General features: G+C 43.9%; 1 protein-coding gene across 3 annotated transcripts in view; it reads left to right on the top strand.

The window, feature by feature from the left end:
- Positions 1-1997: 1997 nt before the first annotated feature.
- Positions 1998-23188, top strand: part of STK11 (serine/threonine kinase 11) — an 85233-nt gene continuing 64042 nt past the window's right edge. For 2 of the 3 annotated variants that reach the window (XM_063290864.1, XM_063290865.1), the window contains exon 1: positions 1998-4448. In XM_063290864.1, the coding sequence (XP_063146934.1) occupies positions 4159-4448 (290 nt within the window). In that variant the 5' untranslated portion in view covers positions 1998-4158. The remainder of the gene's footprint in view (positions 4449-23188) is intronic. The other variant, XM_063290867.1, reaches the window with a different exon arrangement.

Here is a 23188-nt window from a genome sequence, read left to right as displayed (position 1 = left end):
GACTCGGTGCTTGCACAGGGGACCTTTCACCTTTATTTTTCCATTTATGTTGCTTATTTTTATTTATATTATTCCATTTGGATGCTGCCCAACTCCAACCAACTCTGGTGTTGCTTCTGGTGTTGCAACCCATTAAACCATAAACTATCTTCACAACCTGGGTTGAAGCAGAGCTAGCCAGCCACGGTTTAGCCAAACAAGTGGTGCAGACTAAATCAAAGGTTAGGCTTGGGAATTATTCCTTCCCATGGAGTCGTGATAGGGAGACCCTCATCTAGGAAACTGCAGGGTTTAGGCTAGACTGGGATCCAAAAAGCATTCCTGAATCACAAACTATTTCAATGCTGTTGCCCCCGCCCCCCAAATATTGTATGGAAGTGTGACTTGGAGACTTAATTTTGCCCAAAGCAAATTGGAGAAGGTTGCTCATAATTGTGCTGCCATTAATATTAGTCTAATGTTTTTTATTGTTTTTAATGATTTTTGTTGTTATTGTTATTTATTTATTTATTTATTTATCTATCTATCAGATTTGTCACCGCCCATCTCCTCCTACTGGAGGGACTCTGGGCGGTTTACAATACAGAACAATAAATATACAATAAAATTCCAATAAATATACAATAAAATTCTAATAAAATCCCACCAAAAACAATTTAACTACAATTTGTTGTATTGCTTTTGTGTTTTCAACTTTTTATGCTGCTCAGAGTCATGTACTATATGTGAGATGGGCGGCTCTATAACTTTATCAAATAAATCGATAAGAATCTGGGTATGCCCTCTGACTGCGCTCACACATTCTGTGAACATCTAATATAATCCGAATTTTGTTTAGCATTTTGTGTGATCTCAACCACTGGGTTTGGGAAACCATCTGTGGTTTAGTGTATTGTGTAGACACAGTTAACTGTCATTTATTCCATAAACCATGGTTAAGGATTCCCATGATGTTGAACAGGATAATGGTTTCTTTCCCATCTCAATCCACCCTGTCGATTGGGCTGATACAACATGCTGAGCCGTAATGATGGTGGTTTGGCTTTGGCTTAGCATATTGTGTGAACCTAAGTAATGGTGGCTAGTTTGATAAACTATGGTTCCACATGTGGTGTGAACACAGCCCTCGTGTCCCTGGAGCAGCCTCGCCAAATGTATTGCCGTCCCGACGACTTGATCAACCACACCCCATATTGCCAGCCCTCGTGCCCACGGGGGTTAATCCAGAGGGCACCGGGTTGGAGAAGGGATCTACGGAGCGGCGGCCTCCTCCGTCGCCATGACAACCCCTCCATCCACTGCATTCTACCCCCACCTCCCGACCGGTATTCTCCCGCGCCCCGCCTCCCTCCTCCGTCAAGCCCGTCCCCTTCCGGCTTTCCTCCAGTCACCGCCCTCTCCTCCTCACGGAGGACCGCCTAAGAGGAATGTTTGAGCCAATCAGAGAAGGAGGGAGACGAAGGCATGGTGAAAGAAAAAGAACGAGCGGGCAGGGGAGGGGAGTCCCGGAGCCGGCTTGCCGCTGCCGCTCCGCCCCTTTTTTCCGCGCGCGCATGCGCGAAGGAGGAGCCGGTTGAGCGTCAATGAGGGCGCGGGGGAAGAGGGGGAGGTAAACAAAATGGCGGTGGCGTGTTAGCTGCGGCGGCAGGAAGGCAAGCAGAGGGCGAGCGGTTTTGGCGTTGGGAGAGGAGGGGAGCAGGTAGCCCCCCGCCGCTGCCCCTGGGTGGAGAGCGACCCCGGTTTCCTCCGTGGCCTCGGGGGGGAGGGATGCGAGAAGAGCAGCTCCCTCTCCCGGGTCTGCCTGCCAGCCTGCCTGCCAGCCTCCCTCCCAGCTGAGTGAGGCACCGCGGCCTTGCCTTTCTCGAAGGGGGGCGCGCAGGGGGAGCCTTTAGGGAAGGTCCCACATTAGAGAGAAGCCTGTCCTTGTCGTTGAGTTCAGGCGGGTGTGTATGTGACAGGGAGGTCGGGGGGCTTCTCCGTGGGGGGAAGGTGGGCGGTGTGTACGTGTGTGTGTGTTTGTGTGTGTGCTGAGGAGAGGGGTGGAAGCAGAAAAGGAAAAAAAGGCTTTCTGGTTATTGCTTGGAGGCGGGAAAGATGTGCTGTCCGTTTCTTTGCTCCAGACTGAGTATGAAGGTGTGCTTAGAAGGATAGTTATCTGTTGGACCTCTCTACGTGTGGTCTGTGAATTGGCTCCCCTTGATTTGGGGGAAAGGGGACCCTTCTCAGGAAGGAAATATTTTTACTTGCCCTCCAATTTCATATGTTGTAGATACTCTGTGTGTGTGTGCATGCGCACACACGGGGAGGGGAGGAAACCTACAATTATCCCCCATTTCTTTTTTGTGGGAGATGCCTACTAATGACCCTCCTTGAATAAGACAAACCTTTCACTGGAATTAGAAAATTGTAATGGGAAGTCCCTTAATTGGCCTCTTTCTGAAGGGGACAGACGGCAGCTAGCAATCATTTTTAAGGAAAACAAAATCATCATTTTTACATTCTTCAGTTTTAAGAATTCCTTCATTGGACCTCTCTTTTGCAGACAGATAGAAGTATTCTCCTTTTCTCAAGTTTTTCCTCTTTCTGCTTGGGAAAAGTTGGGCATTCTCCCTTTTGAGGGGGCTTTGGGGTAAGTGTGCGTGGTGGGTGTAAAGAACTTTGTGCTGCTGATTTCCTCTGTATCCATCCAGTTGTAAAGGAAGCAACTCACTCATTGAGTGATTTTTTCAGAGGGCAGTTATATCTCCTGCTAAGCTGAGTTATAAGAAAGTCTTACTAAGAAAAGGGGATATCGCCCAGCCTTAAACTTGGGGAAAGGAAACCCTGTTTAAGGGTGTCTTTTAGTGGTAGTATTGATCTGATTGGCTTGGAGTATTAAGGCTCTGAAAAAAAACACTGAAGAAAGAAGACAGGGTCAATTTCCTTACTCACAATTTTCCCAGGTGTTTGACAGGTGCCTTGCTATCTTGAGTGTCAGTTGATGGGAACAGTACAGTTGTGAGTGTTGGAGCTAGTTTCCTTTTATTGTTTCCTTTCCACGTGCTAGGAATAGTTTTTTCTTGATGCTCAAGTCCTATTGACATCATTTTTCAGTATTTCACTTGAAAAGAAATGAAAGTGTGTGCATGAGAGGGGAATTATTATTTTCAGTGGCAGGGAAGGCCTGGGCCAGGGCATTAATAAATAATCAGCCTGTTCTGAGATGTGCTTACTAAAGTTGGATTTCTGAATTGATGGTTTAAAATAGAGGTTTTCGCCAAATTAAAAAGCTTAGAAGCTCTTTCCCTTTTCCAGGATAGTTACTTAATCTGGAGGAGTATTGTTCAAGAGATCTTAATCACAACCAGCCCCATTTATGGTGGGTCCCTAATTCTGGGAAAGTTGAGTAAGGTTTGCGCTGCTTGCCTGCCTGCCTTGATACCTGAAGCAGTGGGGTGACACATCATGTGTCAGGTAGACCCCAGGTGGTTGAAGGATGCCCCTTACTAGATACAGAAGGCCTCGAACCTTTGTCAAGGGTGAAAAAGAAGCAGTTAAGATCAGTATTGAAAATTCCTTTAAAGAGACTTGGTTTCAGCTTCCCAACGGCTGAGAGGATCCTTGACACGAGTGGTACCTGGGCGGTGAGAACAGCGGAAATCGTGCCTCGATTTTTCACGTCACACTTTGGAAACAGGAGCTGTCATTCCCTGTTAAGCAATGGCACACCCTTAAAAAATAGCAGTTTGACGTTTTGATTTCAAATGTGGAAAGTCTTTCAAAGATGACTTAGGTCTCAAGGAAAAGAATAGTTTGGACTCACTAAGGAAGACAAACTGATTTCAGAGACTTGGAGTAGCAGAACAAGATCAAAAAGTTAAAGCTAATTGTAAATTGAGCAAACAACTGCATTGACTTCTTCCCCCATAAGCACGCTCTTCAAAAAGAGGCACTGTAAATTGGAATGAGGTGCTGGATCTCTGTAGGACCCTCCTAAGTTGATGGAAAAGTTCTCATAGGTTTTTATTTTTTAAGTTAAAACTGTACAGTCTTTTGGAAAATTCTTACTTGCCTCCACTTAACCCATTTTTTCCAGTCAAAGACTTTGGGCACAAAAGAGCATTGGATATATCAGGAACTGGATTTATAAAATAATTTTGCTCGGGGGGAGAAAACAAGATGGATGAAGAGGAGCCCCAGCAGCTGGGCATGTTTGTTGAAGGTGAATTGATGTCAGTGGGCATGGACACATTCATCCACCGTATTGACTCTACAGAAGTGATCTACCAGCCTCGGCGGAAGAGGGCCAAGCTCATAGGCAAATACCTGATGGGGGACTTGCTTGGGGAAGGGTCTTATGGCAAGGTCAAGGAGATGCTGGACTCTGAAACCCTCTGTAGGAGAGCTGTCAAAATCCTTAAGAAGAAGAAACTGCGTCGGATCCCCAATGGAGAGGCTAATGTTAAAAAGTGAGTGTTCGGGGGTAGTTGGAAACTACACTTACCAATGCTTTCTGAGGATGTCTTAGTATGTTACGTATGCAAGATAATGTCTTTACCTACAGGGGTGTAGTGTGAAGAAGAAAAAGCGGTTGTTGGGGAATATTATAAACATTTACAACGGTCCCTGTGAAATAGCTGTTAGAGCTAGTGGTTGGGTGGGAGCAGTAATCATTTTGTGGCTGCTAGGTTAAGATTTTTTGTTCAGAAAGAGGCTTCTGAGTGATGTTAAATATTAACATCTGTCAGTCACACCTTGTTAGTCTCTAAAATGGGAGGAGGGATTATGAACAAGAGAGGGATGCCAGAAAACACTTTTATCAAATAGCATTTCAGAAACAGTTGAATGAGGATTTGGCCGATGCTGCATCCCCCTTGGGTTGCATATATGCAGTTCCTTAAAGCTGCTAGAGCCATAGATACCAGGTTATCCAGATTCCAAATCAAAATTTAAAAAGAGAAATGTTTCTCTATTGCTATGTTTGTCCCTTAAAAAAAGGCAGTTTTTATCACCGACACCAACACTTACAACTGTAGGTTAACTTTTCTGGACCAGAAGTGTTGTTTGATTATGGAATAGTGATTGCCAACATCTTTTTCCACTTTTACTTTCTGATGTTATTTGTTTGGTATGTCCTGAATAAACGAGAGATCTGGCCCTTCCAGTGATAACCAGAAATGACAGAAGGAAACAAAAGAAATGAAAGTGTGGATTTGTTTAGCGTATCAAACCAGCTCAATTTAAAATTGTTTTACAATCACTGCTTTTTGTTGGACTTGATTTAGTGGTGATACAACCATTTTGGTTTTTTTTATAGTAAATTTTATTAGGTTTCAAGAGAATAAAAACTACAAAAAACCCCCCCAAGAAACTACAAAGAAAGGAAAAAAACTAAACCAAAAAATGCGGGAACACAAGAGAAACATTTTTCAAATTTACAAGAAGATGTGGCTTCCGACTTTTATCAGCAAGGATATACAAAAATTTCCATAATCAATCTCTTATTCTATATTAGACCAAAACACAACATTATTTCCATAAGTCATTCCACTCTAACGCATAATAAAAATCGCTAAGTACAGTTACTCCTCTCCCTTATATTAAAATAAAAAAAATTCATATAAGCCTCCTAAACATCTTTCTCCCCTCCAAAAGATAGAACATATTTCATTATTCCCTTCCTACCACCATTCTATACATTTCTGTCTACTATAAGAATCAAATTAAAAAGCACATAAGTTGTCTGCTATTATACTTAATAGTACAACAATTTTCGTAATCTCAATCTTAATAAACCCCAAAAAAGCCAATTCAAAATAGTAATTCCATATCTTCAAAAGGGAATAACATCAATCAAATCCTGAAAGCAAACCAGATGAACACCCTTCATCCCTTATCCCACTTCAAAATAAACCAGAGCAGTTACATATCCCCACAATGTGCACAGAGCTTTCCTCTTGAATCAAACAGCCCAACTGCCCCCCTGAAAGATTCCAGGTTCTTTTCATGGCATTCCACCAGGAGATCGATTTTACTTACGGCTTGCGGTTCACCCTCTCCCTTAGTTTTCTCCAACTCCATTATCCAATCTTCATCCAGCATCTCAATAAAAATCTCAGTCTTAAAAAAACCCTTTCTATCGCTCTTAAATTCCTCAGTTTCATCCACCACATCCCCAACCTGATGGTGCATTTTAGATCTCGTATTTTCCACAATGTCCTGGATAACTTGCATAAAAGCTTGATAGAAGTCAGAAGAAATCTGTTTAAAATCCTGGTGAAAGCCAGAAAGGATCTGTTTGAAATCCTCCATGTCTCACGCAGTAGATTATGGCGCCCCCAGGAGCTTAACCAGCAAAAAGTCGAAGATAGGGAAGAGTTCCAAAGTGCGTTTACACAAAGTGAGAGTGAGATAGCAGACAGTTCTCAAGGGAAAGTGAAAAGAGAAAGCTGAAGGTTCAAATCAGCCGATTCAACGTGTAGGAAAATGCTAATATTTTCAAATTTAATACAAAAATAATAGGAAGACAATGGTTTACTCTCAATCTTTCCTTTGGAAGGAAAATGAAATCCAAAAATCCAAAGATTTTTTTTTTTAGAGCAATCCCAAAAATAATGTTCAGCAGCAAGAGAACCAGCTTCTCCTTGCTGTAGAAAGCCTCTCTTGGGGTACATATACTTAAAAAAAGGTACAAATTGGTGATTTAGAAATGGGGTGGCTGGTCTTAGTGTCCCTACAGCGCGGCTGGAAAGTGATGAAATCCCTGCCTCCCAGCTGGCTCTTAACAGTCAAAAGCGAAACACTGTTTGCAATCTTCTGGCTGCAAGTATCTGTCCAGAGGACAGATGGGTTGATTCCAGGTGTTTTCCTTTGTCTGGAAAAACACTCCTGGGCTTCAGAAAAAATTACCGCGTTGTCAGCTCTGCCTGCTGAACCAGCGGGCACAGCCGTTCAGTCCGTCATTCTCACCGGAAGCCCATATGACCGTTTTGTTGAACTGACTCACGGCAGTAAATAGTACAAATGAACAGATAAAATCCAATTCAAACATAACATTAATAGCATAATAAAGTGATAAAAATGATAACTGAGGCACCAACCTTAGCCTATTTGGTAGCAAATTATAACTCAAAGGCTCCCCAGCTGAACTCTATTTTAACTGCTTCCCAAAAGGATGCCAGGATAGATGCCAGCTGGGTCTCTCAGAAGGCCTTTTTACAGGGTGGTGGCTATCATAGGGAGCCATTGTCTCTGGGCTGGCAGCCCTCTTACATCTGTAGAGAAGGGTGAATATCCCCATCCTGAATGAATGCACAGATAGGCCACTCGGAGGAGGCAGTCTTGGTATGAAGCAACCAAGCACTATAAGGCTTTTTAGGCTAAAGTCATCACTTGAAACCTAAGGGAAGCCCGTGCTGTGCCCAAAATACAAGTATAATGTCACTGTAGTGGTACTTACCAGCATGTAAGCTGTTGTGGTTTGCACCAATTGCAGTTTCTGAATGTTCTCTAAGGACAGTCCATGTAAAATACATTGTCTAATCCTGGGATGGTAAGAGCACTGTTGCCAGGGTTCTTGCTCCAGGTGGGCGCAGTCTGGGCACCAGCCAGAGCTGGGTGAAGGTCTCCTTTCTAGGAATTGCTCTCTGTGGTTGACTAGAATCTCAGACAAATCTGTGGGGCTTGATTTAACTGCGTTGCTGAGTTATTATTCGCAGCAATATTTCCCAAGCAATACACTGGATCCTCTCAGAGGTCCCTGTGTTGCCATCCAGAAGTTAAACACTCAGTTTGGAATACCCTTCATTCAGAAACATTTTGTGTAACATAGCTCACTCTAATTGTCCAAAAAAAAAAAAAAAATCAGTCTGGTAGGACCTTTTCTGGCTACCAATTTTTATTAAAGGGCATAAGCTTTTTTTTTAGTGTAAGCTTTAATAAACTCAAGCTTACCCACTTTGTACTTCTGCTGAAGTGAGTTGCAGCTCATGAAAGAATACGCCTTTTGATCAAAGTTGTGAGTTGGAAAAGGTGCTACGAGACTCCCAATTTTTGCCACCATAGACTAACACAGCTCTCCTACAACATCTGATTGGCCAGGCACTCTGAAACCTGCTGGCTATGCTTGTTATATAAATACCATGAGCACCTTTGTAACTTCTTTGCAAGTTCCCATCTCCAAGAGTTGGCCTCCGGGACTTGAGTTGGAGAGCAGCTGTTTTGATACAGCAGCCTCCGGTTGTAGCCTGACCCTAGTTTTTTTCAATCTGGGAAACGCAGCTGGAATGAGGCATGCCCTGTTCTTCCTGCCCTTTGTGCGGTGCCATTAGGGGTCCGCGCAACCTGGAGAGTTTGATGCATAGAACACTGCTGTTGCTGCTGCAGTGCCACCATTCTTGAGACTCGGAAGGCCCTAGAGTTATTTCTCTGGCTTTAAACGGATAGCAAAATAGTTGGAGTAGCACAGCGGCTTTTTTGTGATGGAGAAGGGAGATTGTGAGATTTACTTGCAGTGAAGAGTGACTGAAAGTACAAGCCCTGCAGAGAGATGGAAGAACTCCAGAAGGGTTTGGCTTTACAAGAGGATACATGAGGTTGCTGGAAAGGGTCCCCACAGGCAAGGCCAATAATAATAATAATAATAATAATAATAATAATAATAATACACACACACACACACACACACACTGCTGGACTCCCAGTAGGCTTCTCTGATTGCCTTTTCTTGTAAAACCTGAAAGCTCATACGTTCCCTGCTGCATTTATCCTCCTGCCTACAAATGAAACTCGATTATAGGTAGTCCTCCGTTAACAACCATTCGTTCAGCCACCGTTCAGAGTTACAACGGCACTGAATGAGGAGACTTAGGGCCAGTCCTCAAAGTTGTGGCCGTTGCAGCATGCCCACAGTTACGTAATCACGATTTGGGTGCTTGGCAACCGGCTCGCAGTTACGACAGTTGCGGCATCCTGCGGACACGCAGTTGCCATTTGTGGCCTTCACTGCCTGCTTCTGACAAGCAAAAGCAATAGGGAAGCTGGCAGGAGGTTGCAAATGGTGATCACATGACGTCACGCCTAACAACCACAACCAAAACTGCCAGCACTGCCATAAGTCGGCATGGTCAGTTGACATTGCGCTTTACAACCGCATCGCTTAGCGATGGAGTTCCCAGTCCTGATTACCGTTGCTAACCGAAGGCTGTTTCCATCCTCCCAAGTCCTCTCGTTGCAGCTCCTAGCATTTCTGCATATTCCTGAGCTAAGGAAGTTCATTGTCCCTGTGCTGAAGAGCCACTAACCTGTCCGTGGCTTTAGCTGTCTTGAGCAAGGTGCCCTTTGTGAATGGTACTCATGGCCTCCGTTTACACAGTCTGATAACGCTTACTGATCTCTAATTGTTTAAAAGCAAGACCGCGAGTTGACTGATGGCCGGCTGCAAGCTCAGGGGTTTACGACTGCGCTTGCTGCCACTGCCGTTTCTCCCTGCCTGCCTGATGAAAAACCTCACCTACCGTAACTGTTTTGTGAGGGTCATCACCATACACAGAATCATATGTTTGGAATGCATTATGCTGGTCTGCAGAGGTTTGATAGGGTGATAATCTTGGGTTAGGAACTGAACTCCACAGATTTTGTGCTTTCTCAATCTAAAATTGACATGCCATTGCTTAGCTTGCTCATTGGGGAGATCACAGAAGACCTTATGCTTAACTTCCAGATCTTCTTCCTTTTCAGCATGGAAATCTGCAATATGAACTTCCAAGTAGAGATACCTACTACTGGGGGTAACTTTGCCCTATAGGACAGCCATCCAGGTGAATTGATCTGGAACTCCCAGAAATCCCAGCCAGCGCTGCCAAAAGAAGTCCGGGCATAGTTGCCCCAGCAGAGGTTGGAGAAGTCTGATCTGTACAGACTGACAAAAACTTGGTTCTTTTAACTTTGATTAGGCTCTTTTTTCCCTTACCAAAATTAACTGTGGGTAAATGCCAGTGTTTTTCCTATCATCACACAGCTTCCCTGTTGACTCCCAGCAGGAAAGTAGATGCTAATATTTTTGAATAAATAACTGGGCTGGTTTTCAAACCTTATAATGTGTTTCTCTAAATTAGGACCGACCAACCTGCTAGGATGCTCTTGAAGCATAATTAAAGGCAGTGTTTTTACTTTGGACTTACGCCACTCTGATTGCTTGCTCCTGCTGTCAGAGTACTAGGATAAAACCACAGGCTTGTGTCTTGCTGTGCAACTAAGCACAAGGTGAAGAATCCACGCCTCTGTGCAGAAGAATACTTTGTCCCTCCTTTTGCTGATCCTTTCTCTAAATAAACGGCACAGCTTTGCAAACTGTAATTCCTACTGCTAACTAAAATCATTTGGGGAGCTGCTTACCACTTCGGTGTGGAGGGTGAAATTTTCCTGGCTGTATCATGTTGATTCTGCTGAGCAAAGGGCGATGACCTTCAGACGTGTATTACAGATAGATAATGCAGAATCTTGGCTGTTTCCTGTGTTTGTATGGTGGATAGGTGAGGGGGCATTAACCCTATCTTCCGTAATGCGGGTAACTCATAGATATGCAATGACAGTAGTTGGTAATGTACAGGGGTGTGCAAAACATCTTGAATTCAGTTTTTTTTTTCATGTTTTAAGTGCAAAACAGCTGTTCTAAGTACAAAATACGGCTCTTTCATTTTGGAAGTTTTTAAAGCTCAGAACACTCCCAACTCATCAAAATAGACCCCATTTCATGCTTGAGGCAGTTTTGTCACCCTCCAAACAGCCATGTTTTAGAATCAAAAGGAGTTGAATTTGAACTGTTTTTCATACCCTTGTAATATAACACAGCATGAAAATAAAATCAGAGAGAGAGGTAATGAGTTTGTTCCCTTTGACCTGTGCAATTGATTTGCACATATAAGTTGGGGAAAAAAACCCTGGCCCATATATACTAAATTTCATTGTGCTTGGTTCTTCCATGCACAATAAAATTGTGGTATTCACATTGCTCATGCTAGTATTTTCTAGTTGTGTCAAGGGCTCCCCTGTAAAGTGTGACAAAGGGCTGTGTTTCCATTAATTAGATATTAGTTTGAAAAAGAACTCTGGCAGGTCTGAAAAGTGAATGGTTGGATTTTGACCAAATGTCTGTATGATAATCACTGTCTGTCTCCAGTGATGTTAGTACTACTGTCATTGTTACTATGAAGGCCTAATTACATCCTGCACTTCTGTCCCCCTAGCCTCGTGGGAAAGTAGAACTGTACTTCTGTTACCTTTGTATCCTGCTTTTCCACCAATGAATGGAGTGGAAGGCATGAGTAATAAGAGAAGTAACTAAAAATGTGATTAAAGCACCTTAAAATACAATGAATTTAAGAACCGTCACCACCACCACCCCACTCAGTACTTAGTGGCCTGCCTTAATTTTTTTCCCCCTTCTTTGGTGGGAGAATAAAAAAGGAAGCTAACCTGGTCTTCAAATACTTTTTCTTGCATTCCCCCCAGACTGATGACACACTGAGGATAGCAAGACTGAGAGAAGAGTGGCTCCTGAAAGGCCTAGAGTCTATAGGCTCCCTAGGAAGAAATACCATCTTCCGGATAGTTTTATAGATCATGACCAATTGTTGTAGACTCCCATTGTCCTCGGAAAGAGACCTGTGGCCAGTGATTTAATGTGGGAATCACACGTTCCCTGTAATTGTCACCTCTCACAATACCCCGGCTGAAGTGTTCTCAACCAGCCGAAGCTTCCCAGAGCTTTTTAGGGGGTGCTTCCCCAACCTTGTCTCAGCTGCTGGCAACCCTGTTGTGTCTATCTGCAACAACACCATGTCCCACCTTAGAGCAAAGAACCACACACCACACTGAGACGGTAGCTTGAGTCTCTAGTGTTTATTGTTCTGCTCTACTAGACAGAAAATCCTGCCAAACTGAAAGGCCGTGGGAAAACCCTCACAGACTAAACCCCAAAATCGAGGCAGGTCTGCTCTGAGTTTCTTCGAAGGGAAGTTCAAAGCTTCTAAACTACACATGTGTTTTTCCCCCTGGATAGAGGCCCCCTCCTGCTCACCATCAGTACTCATGACACCCCAAGTCTTAAGACTAGAATGATATCCATGTTGGATCAGACCAAATGCCTGTCTAAGTCAGCATTCTATTTTAAAATGGTCAAGTAGGTGCCTACAGGAAGCCTTAAAGCTGGATCTAAATATTGAGGCAATAATTGCATATTGGAGAGTTTTTATGCTTGCAGGATAATTTTGCTTTCTAGAGTTCTGTCAGGAAGCACGACATAACTTTTTGTAGTATATCTACAAACCAGTTCTCCCTCAAGCCAGTGGTTTTCAGTGGTTATTTGCACAGCTGCTGAGTGTCAAGCCTGCGCACTTTCTGCTGCTTCCAAAAATGTGGGGTAAATTGTTGTGTGATAGAGTATGCCAGTCTTCCCTGCTTATTTTTTCTGGGAATGGTGGATGCTGTTCAAGAAGCTTCTTTGCTTTAGTTTTATGCAGGCCTGAACAGAACAGTCTGTTTCCACTTGAAAGTAAACCTTGTGGGCAAATCAGGGAAAAGATTGCAAGCAGCTCTCTGATAATCAGCAAATAGTTCTAGAACAGCAGTTCTAAGTTTGGGTAGAGCTGAGGAAAGCTCTAAGTAAGGCACCAGTGCTGAATGTTCTGGGATTCACCTTCTTTGCCATTTCCATTTCACCTTAGGGCGTTGCTAAATTGAGTCCAGTGGAATTTTTCCTTCTTTACCAACATTTAATTCTGGTGAACTCTTCTTGCTTGAAACAAAAACAGTGGGTATTCTTACTGGGGAGAGTTTTGCCTGCCTTACAGGCATCCTTAATGCATGTTTTTGAAGCCCAGCTCTCTGAAAGGAGAATAATCTTAAGATTAAATCAAGGACTTGCTTCTGTCTTGAGAAGACATTCTTTCTGCTTCCAAAATCAAGAATCTAGTTAGCGTATTCGGCTCAGTTTTCTGTAAGGGAAAGCTGCTGTTTCAAACTCCTTTTCTTTTTTAACTGAGGATAGTTACAGAACTTAAAACGTGTTTGCTAAATTTTGCCTCTTCAGCTGAATGTGGCCTTAATTTGTGTAAGTCTTAGTGAGTGGAATTCTTCTGCTTCTGGATAAAATATATGTGATAGAAGTAAGCTATTAATAGGATTTTTCTTGATTAAATGCTAGTTGGAAGTCCCTAGGTACCTTGAACTATATCTGTCTTCCAAAATTTCAGTTTCCTGGCATAAAGAGTGGTATGTGTTTCACAGAGAGATGCTTTAGGGCTACTTGGATGCTTGATTTTTTTTTCTCACATAAAGCATGTTGTAGATAATTTCAGAAGAGGGTGGTTTTATGTTTGCTTTTCTGTGCAAGAAAACGAACAGCAAATCTGGGGCTGTTTTGGCACATTAGTAGCAAAACTGAGCCCTGCATGGGAATGCGGGGTCCTCGAAGTACTGCTGTACTATGCCAGTGCAGATTTAAGTGGTATGGGATTAGTGAGTCTAGTCTCGTGAGAGACGTCTTCATTACTGGGGGTTCATGGCTGTTGTTTTGCCCAGTTTCAATAAAAACATTCATAATCTCATTTGGGTTTCTTTCCTCCTCTGTCACACCCCACCACTACCCCAGGCCTAGGCAACAGTTAGTTGTCAAATCAAGATATTGCTGTATCTTCATCCTTTGTCGGTTTAACGTTGGTCCCTGAAATGTGACTTTTGAAACATTGTGACCAAAGCATTAATGGGTCTGTAGCAATAAGAAAGGGTTAAGGGATGCGGTGGTGCTGCGGGTTAAACCGCTGAGCTGCCGATCGGAAGGTCGGCGGTTCGAAACCGCGCGGCGGGGTGAGCTCCCGTTGCTCGTCCCAGCTTCTGCACACCAAGCAGTTCGAAAACATGCAAATGTGAGTAGATCAATAGGTACCGCTTCGGCGGGAAGGTAACGGCGTTCCGTGAGTCATGCCGGCCACATGACCCGGAAAATGTCTACGGACAATGCCGGCTCTAACGGCTTAGAAACGGAGATGAGCACCGCCCCCTAGAGTCGGACACGACTGGACTTTACGTCAAGGGAAACCTTTACCTTTACCTTTAGCAATAAGAAAAGGAAGGGGTACCAATCGAAGGGAATATTTGTAGCTCAGGGTTGAACTGTGGAGTTCTCCGTGCTCTCTGCAAGAAAACAACAAGGCTCAGAGAGCACCATGGACTCCAGAAGGGAAGGGGTGCTAAGAAAATCTGTTCTCAGTTCCCTTGATGTCTCAGTATGGCTTAACTTATCCTGAAAATTCACTGACTAATACATAAACTGGAACAGCCTGAGGCCCTGGGAAGCCAAACAGGCCACATGTTGATCTCTAAGATATGGTGAACCAAGGCCATTTAGGATTTAATAGGCTTAAGACAGTGATTACTGGTCTCTCTAAGTCCTTGGACACTGTATGATCTTCAGCAGAAGATAGGATTTTCCATCAGTTACTTTATTTTAAAAATGTGTATGAAAAGTAAAATATGCTTCAGGTTGATCTTGACTCTTGATGACTTCACTGACACATCCATACAGTTAATTTATTTTTATCTGTTTACTTGCTGTATCTCCCCTTTTCTCTGGGAGCTCAAAGTAGCATACACAGCAGTTCCTCTTCCATTTTCCCCACAACAATTTGTTTGACTGTTTTTTATGATTGTTGGCTGCCCAGAGTCACTGGTTTGAGATGGGCGGCTATATAAATTGAATAAACAACAAACAACCAAACAACCCTGGGCTGAGAAAAAATGACTGGCCCAAAGTTACCCAGTAAACCTACATGATTGAGGATGCTTCAACTTGGGTGTCCCTAGTCCTGTATCTTAACCACTATACCATTTCACAGTTTTCTTGGCAACGTGCAGAAATGATTTGCCGTTATGTTCTGGCTTGGGTTTTGTTTTTGTTTTTTTAAATTCCAGTCTAGCTAGTTTTGTATGCTGCCTTTCAGCACTGGATTTCCCAGTCACTCCCTGAACCTTTATCAACTAGAGATGCTTCAGTCTAAATTGGGGCCATTCAGCATCAAAAACAGTTGCATCACCCCAGCCTCAGATTATGTGCTTTGGAGGAGGACCTATAACTTAGAGGAGGTTTCCTCGTGGATGGGCCTCAATTTGGAGCCTGGTATGTCCAATTAAAAGGAAAAATGGAAGGTGACAGAAATGAACTTCCTCTGTAAACCTTTAGGCAGTTGCTGTCCGTCATAAGTAGGTTAGATGAACAAATAAGACAGCGTCCTGTTTTGTCCACGTGGTCCAATGTAATCTACTCTGGCAGCATCTCTCGGGTGGGCTAGAGTTCTCTCCCATTACCTGTTGGCTAATCTGTCCCTTAGCAATGGTGGGGATTGAAGCAGCAACTTCTTGCTTGCCTGTAGCTTGGTTCCTGGCTTTAACTTGTGTCTGGCAGGGAACAGGGAAGTGATGCTCATCTGTAAGGTGTTAGTGATGGCAGTTGTCATTTGGTGCATTAGGCCAAGACTGGGAGGTAATAATGCTTGAGGTCCTAAAACTTCCAGTTGGATCAAAACAGACCATTTCAAACAAGCATTTTTGCTCTCAAAACATTTTGCACATCCTTATTCATTACATACAGAGTGTGGGCTGTTTCTTGGATAATTTTAGGCCACCTGTTCAGGCTTTGATTTCATAGGTTCTGTCAAAATAGTGAAGTGTATGTTACAGTCTTGACTAAGAAAGCTTATAGGGAAAAAGTGTCTATTTTTGCGGGAGTGGGCATTTTCTAGGGTGTTTCTGCTCAGCAAATTATTTCGGACTTTTTTGCCCTCCCTAAGAAGCTGACCATTTTGTCAAATTAATGGGGTGGTTGATCAGTTAAGTAAATTTATTTATGCTCTATTTACGGGTAAAGTGAAAGACATAGTTTCCAGGGAAGGGCGGGGGAGGAAGTGTTGGGGAGAGTCTAATTTAAGTGACTTGCTGACAAGCTAAGTTTAGGCCATTGCATCTGTTGTTTCCCATCCAGCCTCGCCGTGCCCTTTTCTCTGTTCTGAGAAGTGCTTCCTGGATGTTTGTGGATTCTGAATTCTTCTAGCTTGGCACCCTTGCTCTTTTGGAGCAGATTCTGCAACTCAGTGCAAAAAAAAACAACAACCCTTTTCTGCCCTTTCCCCTACCAATCTCTATCCAAGTAGGAGTTTGCCAAGCTCAGAGTTGAACCAAGCTGGCAGATCAATGTGGGGAGAGAATGTGCTTATTTCTAGCAGTTACGAAATGCTGTGGTTTCTGTGCGCACACTGTGTTTGCTGTCATTCACTAGGCAAAGTTTGCATTGCGTAAAAATATACTAGTCTCTGCGTCTCCCTGCTGCATTGGTTTTTTTGCACATTGAGAAATGTCTGATGAAGGGAGTATTTGAAAGGGTAGCCTTCGCACGTTACCTCCTCAGATCCTTTTCTTTCAAGGGTTGGCTGCGAGCGCAGTTAGTTTCCTAGCCAAAGGAAATGTTCAAGGAGAAAAATGTCGAGGAAGGGAAAGAAACAACTCAGGAGGATGGAGAAGGAAGTATGAGTTGTGCTGGGGGGGAGGTCAGCAAAGGGGAATGGAATGAAACAGCCCAAAGGAGAGTTGTTGGTGCCACTTGCTTCATCCTGTTTGTTTCATTTGTGCCTCTGGGCTGCGTATGAGTAGCCTCCCTAACCTGGTGCCCTCATGCTGTTACAAGGGATTCAAGTGCCTAAAATTCCAACTACTTCATCAGCATTCTTGGAGGACACCAGGTTGGGTATAGCGGCTTTAAAAATCCTCCAGTCTTACAGATGCATACATTTTGGGCCGACTGGACCTGTCCAGCTGACAACTGGCGTTCCTTTTGGTGCAGAAAACTCCCTCCTGGTTGCTGGTCAGGAAGTGCTTCCAAACTAGAAATGTGTTGTTGTTGTTTTCTGCCCTCTGGGATTGATTGATTTCTCAAATGTATTTATCTTTATAATCACCCAGGAGGGTTCTGTGAATTGGCAGTATAAACAGGGTTTCTCAGCCTGGGCCACTTTAAGATGTGTGGACTGCAACTCCCAGAACTCCCCAGCCAGCATCGCTGGCTGGGGAGTTCTGGGAGTTGCAGTCCACACATCTTAAAGTGGCCCAGGCTGAGAAACCCTGGTATAAAGCATAAAAACAGCATGTGGGAGGTCCTCGAGATAAGCTTGGCTCCTGATGATTTCATGAACACGTCCATGAAGGGGTTTTTGGCAGCATTATGAAAAGACACTTGCCCTTGCCTCCTCCTGGGATATTTTTCAGTTTCTCAGTCTAGCCAGCGGTCCTGGAATTCCTGCATGCCCCCATCTAACCAAAGCTGGCCTAGCTTACTTCCAAGATGAGCCTGGCTCCTTGCACTCCACGCTGAAGTATCAACACAACTATCAGTGTCAACTAACACAAGCATGCAAGTTCAGTGCACGCCCCTTGCTTTCCGTAGATCTGTTTGCAAAAAGACCGGTGCCCTTCTGTTACATCAGGGCTCCAGCATTTTCGCTAATTAGTCTTTTCAGTTAAGCAGCTTCAAACATTTTAAAAATTGGAGTGAACCCACCTTCAGTTAATTAGTTGGTGTTTCTTTTAAAGAATGGATTTTACGACACAAATGCTTACAAAGCTGCAGGTGATCGTCCCCGTCTTAGAATAAGCAGTCTGTCCAAAAGAGGAACCCTGTTCTAATACGTTGTCTGTGAATGGTGTACAATGAAAAGACTTGCCTCCTTTGGAATTGCGTCCCTGCTGTTGCCAGTTTAGCGCAGAGGGAACTGATTGAGGAACCCGTACATTTTCAAGTCACTCCTAATAATGCTTCAAGATCCCCGGGCGTTGTCTGAGAGCACATGAAGCTAAATAGATCTGTTCGCTGTTCGGATGGGTGCTTAATGGAACAAAATCAAGATATAACTATGCCCAGCAAAGCGAAGATTCAGTACTTTGCTGTGCCCTGAAGCTGGATGTGTGTACGAGCGGCCAAGGTCAACTAGGGTGAACGTAGCTTTCCGGCTAGCTTGTAGACACTTATCACTGCACGAGAGAGGTTTTATTTTTCCTTTTCTTCCGCCCTATCTTGCTGACTTGGCCATCTGGCTGCAGTTGGCAGCGATCCAAATTCTTACATCCTGCTTTGTCATGGTGACAGTAAACAGACGAAAGGATCCTTGCATGAACCTCTCGGCAATAATAACAGGCCAGCAAAAGGGCCGTTCCTTGTCTAGAAGTCCCTCTTTAGGAAGCGCTGGCAGTGCCCTAACAGGACTCAAAAGGAAATCTTAAAAAGAGGCTAGAGTTTGGAGAGAGAAGATCTGAGAATGCTTCTCCCCTGCCCTGTAAAAATGCCCCACTTGACCGGCTACAGCATAACAAAATCTAATTGCGCCAGGCAACTGATGTTATTTTGTTACGTTGCCTTTTCTCTGAGGAGGCCAGCGTTCCCTGCCCATCGTATCCCCCCAGTGATCCCCCGGGGCAGTTGAAGGTGGACCTTGTTTGTTGGCTCAGGGTCATCCAGCCCCTGTGATCAAGTAGGAATTTGAACTTAGGTCTCCCTGTGCTTAACTTACACTGCGGGATGCAGAGGAGAACGTTGCTCCCCCTTACAGAGGGGGAAAATGCCACACGACGCCGGGTGGTATTCAGTGAAGTGGCCTTTTTATACCAACATTGTGCCCAGAATCATGGTGCCCTGCAAAATCTTCTCTTACAACTGTTTGAAAGAGATTTCCTTCTGTTGACCTAAGAGAAGATGGGGGGGATGACGGATTCTCCCTTCCCCATGCATCCAGACTTTGAACCTTCAAACTCTCGTCCTTATCCCATCACGCTGATGCGCACCACCACCTTTTTTCCCCTCAACCCTCCCTTCTCTCCCCCCGCCCCAGCATTCCATAAAGTACTGCTGTTCAGCAACTTGTCAGCACTCCAGCAGGGTGCCTCAATTAGTGGCTGCCCCTTTCCCTTTCCTGTCCTGTGCTGTCCTTTCCTTTCCTGGAGGTGAGGAAAGGATGTGAGCATGGCAGCCTTGTTTCACCTTAGGCCTTCCTGAAGCAGGGACACTGGTTTTTTGGGGGGGCGTCTGCAGTGAACAAATAGGAAGCAAACCTTCCAGTGTGGGTGCAGGGGGTGGATGGGAGGAAAAGTGGGGGGGGGGGGTTGGTTGGTTGGTTGCCATTTCAGAAGAATTTAAACAGTATAATCTGATTTAGTATTTGTTGGGGGCTTAAGAAGGACAATCACGGCAGGATTGAAAACATAGTTAACCTTGGAAGGCAGTGTATTCTTCAACTGGGAGATCTGGGGCAATGAAGACTCGACAACGCGATGTGGCTTGATCTCAGTGTAAAGTGCCATCCTGTATTCCTGTTCTTTGAGGGATTGTGGGAGGAGAGTTAATCTATGGTGGCAAAAGGTCAGGAGGAGTCTTGTACCTTTTCTGACCAACCAGTTTTATTAAAAGCTTTGTGGGCTGTAGCTTACTTCATCAGATTCACTGTATGCATCGACTCACTTATCTCTGCAGCCCCTGAACGCCTGAGCCTTTTAATAAAATTGGTTAGTCAGAAAAGGTGCTACAAGACTCCTCCTGTTCTTTCAGGGGGGACGGGTGATTAGCAGAACCAGAGGTTTTTAGGATTACATTGAATGCTCTTATTGATCATTCCTCCCAGCTGTGAAAACCTGTGCCCTCCAGTAACTTCATATTGTCCCTTTACTTTTGAAATTGGGAGCTGGCAATTTTGGCAAGGTTAGGATTAAAACAGAAAAAAGAAGGAAAAAAATCTGGATTATAGAAACCATTGGATGTTGGGGAAATACCTCAGAAGGACTTTCCTTCTCGCTTGCAGTCCCTGGTTTTCCAACCCCCAATACAGTTTAACATAAATAGCTTGGGCCACTTGTTGAATACCCTCCTCCCCTTGGCGTTGACTCGGATTTCTCAAGAATTGCTGCTTATTTCCTTTGCGGGGAATATTGCCTAATTTCTATGAAGGCGGGGGCCCCTTTTTTGTTTTGATGAGCATCCATGCCTTGCTTTGCTCAGGGGACCCACACAATTTCGTGAGCTGTTTTTTTAAGTTCTTGAACCAAAGCTTGACTCGTACAGGAATCGTTTTGGGGAGCGAGGCATGGGAAATGGGGAAGAGAGAATGGGAAAGCAGTTCTGTAAAGCGGCAGGTGGATTAGGGATGTATGGAAGTGGCCCATAATTTCAGCTGTCCTCGGGTCCTAAGAATGCTGCTGTCTCGGTAACAGCAGACCTCTTTCTTTTATTGTACTATTTTTTAGCTAGAGCCAGAAGGTGCGCCGCTCATCTTCTTGCTGTCCAGCTGTTGCTGAATAAAAATATTTTAAAAAAAAAAACCTTGCAGATTTTTACAAGCAGACACCATCGTTTTGGCCAATTTGTATTTTTTAAAACAGGCTGTTAATGTTAATTAATCAATGTTAATGGCTGAAAAACACCTGAGCATTTGTAGGGTCTAGCTAAAAGTTGGGTGTCCTAACTTTGCAGAAATAGATTTCCCCCAAATTGTGTATTTTGAGCATCTCCTTTCCTTCAGACTTCCTGTATTTCTGCCACTGTCAGCAGCCCGAGAAACACATTGCCCCGTGGCATAGCGTGCGAAGCTGACCACAGTGTTTGTGGCAAGCGAGTGAAGCGTGTATAGCAGATAAATAGAGGTGAGAAGAGGGATTTATTAAACAGGAGGTTAACATGGGTAAAAATAATGTGATTATTCTGCCGTTTGGAGGTAACAAGTCTCAGAGAACTGGCCTAGCTAACCTCTCTGCCTTAATCTACTACTAAGTCCAGTGTTTCTCAACCTTGGCGACTTGAAGATGTGTGGACTCCAACTCCCAGAATTCCCCAGCCAGCAAGGCCACACATCTTAAGTCTGCACATCTTCAAGTTGCCAAGGATGAGGAACGCTAACTTAGTCTGTCTGTCGTTCATACCTCAGACGTAAACTGAATTGAACTGCCTGTTTGCATAGTAAAAGCAGTGTACTTTAAATACCAACTGTTGGGAAGAGACAGCGAAAGATGACTGCACACTCCATGCTTACGGCCTTTCCGAATACGGCAGGTTGGCCATTTTGCAATCGAGAAAGCTGGACTAGAAGGACTGTTAATCTGATACAAGCAGGGCTCCGGTTGCTTTTTATATTCATCCCTGAAGGTAAGGGGTAAAATTCACAAAGAAGGTTGTTCCTGTGCAAACCAGTAGCATAAATCCCATCCAGCTACCTCTATATGCTTGATTCTGTTAGCGGGAGGGTAAAGGGAGGCATAGCTGGGCGCAGTGATACACTGAGACTCTTTCTCCCTCCTCTCTCTGGTGCTTATAGTGCGCTCTGTTCCTTGCAGCGTGGCTGCATTTAAAAAGGTGATACATTGCTCTTTTGACAGTCACTGCAGATCAGTGGGTTTGGCTTCCCTTTGGGGGCCAATTCTAAGTTGTTCCGCTTCAGCACAGGACTTGGCTTACCACACAGCCAGTCTTGCCGTTATGGCTGAGTTACTTGTCATTCGCAGAATCTCAATGGGGAGATGGAGGAGAGAAGCGAAGGTGAAATGTGTGCAGCAAATTGAGTGTCTTTGTGGTGCTGCTGTCTTGTCCCTCTAATGAGGTCTGTTGAAGGAAATGTTGCTGGTTTCTAGGTGAGCAACTTTCTCAAGATGTGAAACGCCTTTCATGCATAGAATGCATGATGGATTCTATAAGTATGATTTCCCTGGCAGCTCGGCATGGTCACGGAGCAATGAGAGATGGGCTGATTTCTGTGGTTTGTGATTTGGTGGCTGTTGCGCTGACTATGGTCAATGTCTTTTCTTTCCCCTTTTTCCCCTCTGTTGTATTTAAATGTTTTTAAATGTTCCATAAGTTTTCTTTTGAATGCCTGTATTGTACCTAGTTTCCAGACTTTAAAAAGAACTACAATTTGCCCTGCATTGTCTTTTTATGCAGAGCTGGTCCAGCTTGTCTTCTTCCATTTGATTAGTAAGGTCCCTAAACTTTAATATGTGTATCTACAGGTCCTGTATATTAATATATAAGCCAACAAACAGCTTTGCCTATTGTTGTGTATGCTCCTAATTTGGGATTAAGGTTTTGGAGAGGCCGAAGTGTATATGGTCAGAGATCACATTCCAGAAAGGGTTAGTTGTGGTCAAAGAGGCATATGGAACAGAGTCATAATGGCAGTCCAAAAGTCAAATGTCAAAGTCCTAGATCTCCAGAGGGCAAGCTAAGAAAGGGAAGCTCAGGGTTTGTGCACTGAGGAGTCATTTTAAGAGATAATCTGTTAGGGATGCACAAACTCCCAGGCACTGGATAATGCTTGCACCATGGAGCTGCTTGCAAGCAGAGAACCTTTATATTCACATACATACATACATACATACATACATACATACATACATACATACATAGCTGCTCTTTACTCAGGTCATGCTTGGGCAACCTTTTCTAGGTATTTTCATTCCCAAACTACACTCTTACAAGCAAGCTCTTTGCACGAGAGCTCTTTGTCATCTTATATTCCACTTGGTGCTGGCACCGCTCACATGGACCAGATGGCTGCACTGATGAGTTTGGGTTAGATTGGTATAAGCTAAGGATCCTAGGGGATTGTGAATGATTCTGGTTCAGCTCCTGTGATAGGCTCAATTGGTGCAGAGAGCTCAATGGAGTCACCTGACTCACATTTTTCCATACAAACTCACACACTCCCATTGTGCTATTTTGTTTTGGAGCAAACAGTGCTATCAGGGCACAGAAAAGGTGTAAAAATAGCCAAAGAAAGGAAAGGCATGGGATTAAAAAAGGAAAAGGAAACATTGTTGAAACTAGTTTATACCAATACCATTCACGCTGTCTCTCCATATCTTTCTGTCCTTGCAAACTACCATGACTTGCTTGACCTCTTGTATCTAACCCTTCACCCATTGCCTTTTGTTCTGAAAACTTTTCTCCTCTCTCTTTTTGAGGATCCATCAACTCCATACAATCAAATCTTCCTTGGACTTCCACCACTTCTTGTTCTGTCCCCTTTTCTTTTGTATAGTTGAGTTGGCACTCGATCCTTATTCATTCTATCTTTGATATTTTTCAACAAGCTTTAAGATTTTTTTCCAGCAAGAAACAGATACAGTAGGC

The sequence above is a fragment of the Candoia aspera genome, chromosome 1 (assembly GCF_035149785.1).
Source record: "Candoia aspera isolate rCanAsp1 chromosome 1, rCanAsp1.hap2, whole genome shotgun sequence".
In the NCBI taxonomy this organism is placed as follows: Eukaryota; Metazoa; Chordata; class Lepidosauria; order Squamata; family Boidae; genus Candoia; species Candoia aspera.
Note: the sequence above shows the minus strand (reverse complement) of the source record. Positions and strands in the feature narration are given on the sequence as shown.